The sequence below is a fragment of the Tupaia chinensis genome, unplaced genomic scaffold (genome assembly GCF_000334495.1).
Source record: "Tupaia chinensis unplaced genomic scaffold, TupChi_1.0 Scaffold141530_1, whole genome shotgun sequence".
NCBI classification, from domain to species: domain Eukaryota; kingdom Metazoa; phylum Chordata; class Mammalia; order Scandentia; family Tupaiidae; genus Tupaia; species Tupaia belangeri.
In genome coordinates, this window is record NW_006201391.1 from 411,374 (window position 1) to 418,085 (window position 6,712).

The 6,712-nt window shown below is 44.2% G+C and overlaps 1 protein-coding gene across 1 annotated transcript in view; it reads right to left on the reverse strand.

The window, feature by feature from the left end:
• Positions 1-6,712, reverse strand: part of KDM5A (lysine demethylase 5A) — a 105,083-nt gene that overhangs the window by 74,356 nt on the left and 24,015 nt on the right. Inside the window, 2 exon segments of the mRNA XM_006163218.3 lie at positions 670-761; positions 2,192-2,297. Coding sequence (XP_006163280.1) covers positions 670-761; positions 2,192-2,297 — 198 coding nt within the window.

The window sequence follows — 6,712 nt, forward strand, 5'->3', positions numbered from 1 at the left end:
AAAAAAAAAAAAAAAAAGTAAACATAGGGCCAGCAGGTGGTGTAGTGGATAAGGCGCTGGGCTCCCACATGGCCGATCAGGGTTAAAGTCCCAGACCTGGCGGCGTTCTTTCGCACTTTCCCTCTCCCTCCTCTGGTCAAATTAAAAAGTGATAGCAATAAGCAAAATTAAATAAATAATTATTTCTAAAGTGAACATATGTCCTTAATATTTACTAACATTTTAAATAATTTAAACAACCTTTCACAAAACTCCCTTAGTTTTCTTCCAGAGCTTCTAGAGGCAAGTTAATAAATCATACTGAGCTATTAGAGTAAAAAGAGACTACAAATCTAGGGTATTTGAAAATCCACTTCTGTGCTTAAGAAATACTACATCATTCTTATACATAATACTCTAGTCAAAAATGAACATTGGGCCCCATCTACACTACAACACAATTACCTGCTCAGGTCCGTATTCCCGCCTCAGTTACCCACAGCATCAAGGACTGAAGGGTAACAGTCTATGCATCCGGGCAAAGCAAGTCGACATTACAGAAACCAATGCAGACTTGCCATCAAGTCTTCTAATCACATGAGCTACCTAACGGCATAGCAAGATATACCAAGATAAAAAGTGCAAAATGAAAACTCGTCTCTTCCCTCTTGACACATCCCAAACACTTACAAAGTTAACAGAGAGAGTTCCTTTCCGTTGTCTCATTTGCATGTTGAAAGCATCTGACCTGTTGGTAACTTTTCTTCTTCGGGTGGCCTCATCTTAAAATCAAAAGTCATATAAAAAGCATTAGTAAAAACTAATGTTCAGAGTTTAATATGAATCAGATAACATGTAAAGTTATTTAAATTAGTCAAAATCTCAGAACCCTATGAGGTTAGTATTATCTCCCACTGAAGGTAAAACCTGACACATAGAGAAGTTGGGTAAATTACTCAGTGTCACACACAGTCAATCGACGGCAGACTCGGGGTCCGACTCCAGGCAATCCAGCTCTGGAGCTCAACCATGAATGCCACAGAGCCTGTGTGCAGCACTAACCACCTCACGCCTGTATGTACTGTTCATGGGTACTCTGGCTTCTTAAGGCAGTCTCACCATGTAGTGACCCTCTTGCCTAGTCTTCCTGCTGCGACTACAGGTGCACACCACCACGACTGGTTTTTTTCAGACAGGGTCTCACTATGTTACCCAGGACTACCTGGAGTTCACAATCCTCCTGCCACAGCCTCCCAGAGTCACTGGGAATAGGGTACACACCACCGCCCCAGACTTCAGGTTGGACCCAGCATGTAACCCAGGCCTGTCGTGGCCCCAGCCTGCTGGGCACAGCATCTGCAGTGATCCCACAGACTACGTACCATTTCTGAGACAATAGTCAGCCAATAAATAAAAGCTTTAAGACCACTACAAACTAATAATTATAAAAATGACAAAGATAAAGTACTTAATTCTTAAAAGGCTGGTAATAATTAGCATCATGGATTTATTAAGTCCTAATATACTGAACATTTTGAGAGTGATGAACAATATCATTTGATCCTCTGGAGTTCAGTCCACGATCTGAATTGCATGTCTTAACTACCATATCGTAAAATGTGTAATATGATTTGTTACCACAGCATTCCTTTAAGTTCTTACAAACACAGACAATACAGATCCAGATTAATCTTTATTACTGAGTTTTAAAACTAATGTGTTCATTAGGGAGATAATGGAACTTACTCTCTGCATTAGCAATTCTATTCATAATTAAGTTTCAAAAATATGAAGCTGAGTACTAAGCTTTCTGACGAAACGTAATTTATTTATGTTGACAATTTGTAAGTTCTAAGCTTCCCCCAGTCTATGTTAGTACTAGAGATCAGAGAATCCCCTATTTCTCTCTGAACTTAGGAGTGACAAACTCTAGATCTCTAGGTGGGGACCATTATTTCCACCATTCTCACGTAAACTGGCCTTTAGAAACTGTAATAAATTTCTATGTCACAGACTAGACAAGGAAAATTCTTTCCTCCAAAATCATAAAAATTCAACATAATATGGTTCCTTACCCCTTCAACTTCAGGTATCTGCTGTTAAAAAGGGTGATCTACCTAGAAACTTACACAAGTTTACAATTCAAATAGTAATTAAAATTTTTTATGATAGTATTTCACCTTATTTCTTTTCATGAGGAAGTAACAGTTACCTTCTTTATCTTTTGCTCCCACTGCCAGGCCCACAACCTTGGGCCCAGCCCCAAAAATTTGAAGTTTCTTCAGCTCCGTGTTTCTATTCACCTCTCCAGATTCTGACTACAAAATAACAAATAAAACTCACATTAGCATATTGCCCTGATTCACGATTCCTTTTCTTAGGACTCTGCTGTGTCTCCATGTCCCTCCATGTCCCCAGTCTTCCAGCTCAGTCTAAAGTCACACTTCACCACACCTGGCTCTCTCAGACAGCGTCTCCCTGTGCTGCCTGCGCCAGCCTCAAGCTCTCAATCCTTCTCGGCTCCCTAACCTCTCAAATTCTAAGTGCACACCAGTATACCCGCCCCTCAGCCTCCCGTGAATACCACCTCTTAGCAACACGTGCCACTGCTACCAGGTCTAGGCAATCATTCTCTCAGCCAAGAGAAGTTTCAAGATTCTCTTCAAAATGAAGAGAAAAAACTATTTTATTTCTTCTCTGTAAATCTACTCATTGCATCTTCACAACATTTGAAAATAGACAAAAATCACTATGCAACACCGAGATTCCTCTCCACAAAATAAAATTTGTCTATGTCTCATAAAATCGTAGTTGCCAATTTGCAGAAGCAAATTTGCAGGGATTCCTACTTCTGGGGCCGGCAGGTGGCATGGTGGTTAAAGGCGCTGGACTCCTGGGACCAGCAGTTAGCGTAATGGCTATGTCGCTGGACTCCCATATAGTTGACCGCAGTTCGAGTCCTGGACCCGGTGGCTTAAACTCACACCGGGCAGGTGTGTGTGTGTGCCCAAGATCCCGAGAGGAGAATGGAGGAGAAGGGATTGAAGCGTGGCCATCCCCTCTGGGGGGTGATTTCTCGCTTTCTGTCTCTCTGTCTCTGTCTTTCTGGCGAGCGCAAGCGCCCTATAGCAAAAACCACTCCAAAAAAAAAAAAAGGCGCTGGACTCCCATATGGCTGACCTTGGTTCAAGTCCTGGACCTGGTGGCTTGCCTTCTCTCTCTCTCTCTCTCTCTCTCTCTCTCATCAAACTGGAAAATAAGAAGAAATAAAGTTAAATAAAATCATTCTTAAAAAAAAAATTCCCACTTCTAACCTGCTAATGGACAACCTTAAGAGGGCAGTATGTTCATCTCAGGGATGAACTGTGACTGTACTAAGCCAATTTCCAAATCCATCTCTTTACAGGTAATGACCTAACTAGGGGTAAAAATGGGATCTAGTTCTAGCCAAAAAGACGTAGAGAAAGTTTATGGGAAACTTCCTGGAAATATTTCACCTTCTAAGTTTTGTTTGTTTTTCACTGTGGTAGAAGATATGTGTTCCGGGGTGGGGTGGGGTGGGGTGGGGGGGGCCCCATGGGAGACTGGCTTTGCCACAATTCCTGCTCCACTCTCTCCTTCCAGGATTTTGGGCAAGTACTGAAGTGTGCTCAGCATGGTTCTCAAGCCTCCAGGTCTGGGACTTGAACTGCACACTTGGACTATAGGATCCAGCCACCTTAGTCACTATGCCACAAACTGGCCTTTCATCTTCTAATAAAAGGGAAAGCAGGACCAGCAGTTGGCATAATGGCTATGTAGCTGGACTCCCACATAGTCAATCATGGTTTGAGTCCCAGACCCGGTGGCTTAAACTCACACTGGGCGTGTGCATGTGTGTGCCCAAGATCCCAAGAGGAGAATGGAGAAGGGACTGCGGCGTGGCTGTCCCCCCTGAGGGGTCATTTCTCGCTTTCTGTCTCTCTGTTTCTGTAGGGCACGCTCCCTAGAGCAAAAACCTCTCCAAAAAATAAATAAATAAATACTAGGGAAAGCTTAGGGACCAGCAGATGGTGTAGTGGTTGTGTTGCTAAATTCCCACATGGTCAACTGCAGTTTAAGTCCCAGACCCAGCAGCTTGAAACTCATATCAGGTATGTATGTGCGTGAGTTCCCAAAATCCCAAGAGAAGAGACTAGAGACGGGATTGCAGTGTGGTCACCACCCTGGGGGTAATTTCTTACTTTCTGTCTCTCTGGTGAGCCAATGTGCCCTATAAGAAAAATGTCTCTTTAAAAATGGGTGGGGCAGCACGCGGCATGGTGGTTAAGGGCGCTGAATTCCCATGTGGCCAACCCTGGTTCGAGTTCTGAACCTGGCGGCTTGCTTTCTGACCTTCTCTCTGTCTCTCTCTCTCTCTCTGTCCCCCTCTGGTCAAATTAAAACATAAATAAGCAAATAAAGTTAAATAAAATAATTATTGAAAAAAAAGGGGAAAGCTTATTAGGAAGTAAGTCTTCGGTTACTCCATAGCACAGCAGCTATGTGCTGCTCCAGAGAGGCCAGATCCAACCAACCCTCAGCCCAGTTGGCTGAGAACATGCCCGGAACACGTGCACCAGTGCTCAAGACTGGACGGGCTGGAGGGCTGGAGGGAGGGACAGTGGCATCTACAGACGGCAGGCAGTGTTCGTCCCTCACTCTGCCGTCCCTGTGTAGGCACACATGTGCTCTGTTATGAATACAGACAGAGTAAAAGGTGAATTGTTTCCCCCAAACTCCCTCCTCCCTGCTAAGGAACTCAGTCTGGTGAAAATAAGATGCTAGACTCCGCAGCAGCCAGTCACACGACAATTAAAAGGGGATTTGGATTTATCAGGGCCAGGAGGTGGCATGGTGACATTGGACTCCGACTCTCACATGGCTGACAATGGTTCAAAGTCAGACCTGATGGCTTGCTTTCTCACTTTCCCTTTTTCTCTGGTGAGCATGCGTGCCCCTATACCAAATTTTTAAGTAACAACAATAATTAAGATAAATAATCGTTTTTAAAAGGCAGGGATTTATTACCCACACTCTAAAGAAAGCAGGGCAGAAGAATGGGAAGAGCCTGCGTGCTCAGTGACGATGTGAAGGTGCCATACTGGTCCTAGAGCTGACTATGGATGAAGACCTTATTTGAAAATGTGGCTTTACATAAAATCTGCTAATGTTTAAGCTACTGTCGTCTGGAATTCTTCTCTTTGAAGGTGACAAAGGTCAGTGTTACACCTTTTTTAAGCACACAGGACATGTGTGCTTGCCCAAGAGTAGAGAGAGAAAGGGAAAGTGAGAAATCACCCCTCAGGGTAGACAACCACACCATGATCCCTTCTCCTCCGTTCTCTTCTTGGGATTCTGGGCACACACACGTGCCAGGTGTGATTTTCAACCCACGGTGTCTGGGACGTAAACCACAGTTGGCCATGTGGGAATCCACCTTAACCACCAGTGCATCTGCTGGCTCTCAAGGTTAAATCCTAAGCTGAGGTGAACCATGATCTCTGAATACAGGCAAAGTAAATAGAGACAATGTATTTTAAATGTGTCAACGAAACAAACAGTAAGAATAAAACAAATCAGAACAAAACACAGACTACTTTCTAAGTCCATGGCAAAAAATGCTATATAATACCCAGATAGTAAAATATCATACAAGGACAAAACTAGGCCCAGCCACAGCAGCCACAATGGTTAAAACTGCTATTTGGCAGGCTGAGGCTGAATGGGTTCAATTCCTGGCCCAACCTAAAAGCTAGGCATGGTGGTATATGTGCCTATAGCCCCAAGTCCACTACTTAAAAGTTAAGGGAGGAGGGTCCTGAGTTCGTGACCAGCATAATGAGACCCTGTCTGAAAAAGCTGGAGAGTGTGAGCCTGTGTGCCTAGTTTCTCAGGAATCCAAGGTAGGATTGCAACATAGGAAGACCCTGTCTAAAAGGCAAAAAATAAAACCAACCAACATGGCATTTCACAACTGCTCTCAACTTCTGTAGACTGACCTGGTTATTATGCGTTAGCAACCAACCTCTATGATTAGTCCAATGACAACCACAGTGCTCCACATTCTTTTTGTTGTTCTGGAGAGGTTTTTGCTATAGGGGCGTGTGCGCTCGCCAGAAAGACAGAGACAGACAGAGAGACAGAAAGTGAGAAGTCACCCCCCCCAGAGGGGATGGCCACGCCGCAATCCCTTCTCCTCCATTCTCCTCTCAGGATCTTGGGCACACACCCATACACATCTGGCATGAGTTTAAGCCACCAGGTCCGGGACTCGAACCACAGTCGACTACATGGGAGTTCAGTGATATAGCCATTATGCTAACTGCTGACCCCTATTAATATTATTTTTGAATTTGCTTCAGCGCCAAAGACGGACAGGGGTGGGAATAAGCAAGTCAACAGGTCTGGAACTTGAACCGTAATCAGCTAGGTAGGAGTCCAGCGCCCCAACCATCATACCACCTGCTGGCCCCAAAATTTTATAGTTTTAAACACATCAAAAAAAATGAAGGAACTGGGTCGGTAAATGCCATAGTGGTTAAAGTGGGTGAACGCTACAGGGCCGACTTATAAGTTTGAGTCCTAGACCTGGGAGCTCGAAAAACACACCAGGTGTAGGCGTGTATAACTGCGAGCCCCAAATCCCAAGAGAATGGAGAAGGGACTGTGGCATGGCCATGCTCCCTGAGCAGTGCTTTCTCACTATAATTCT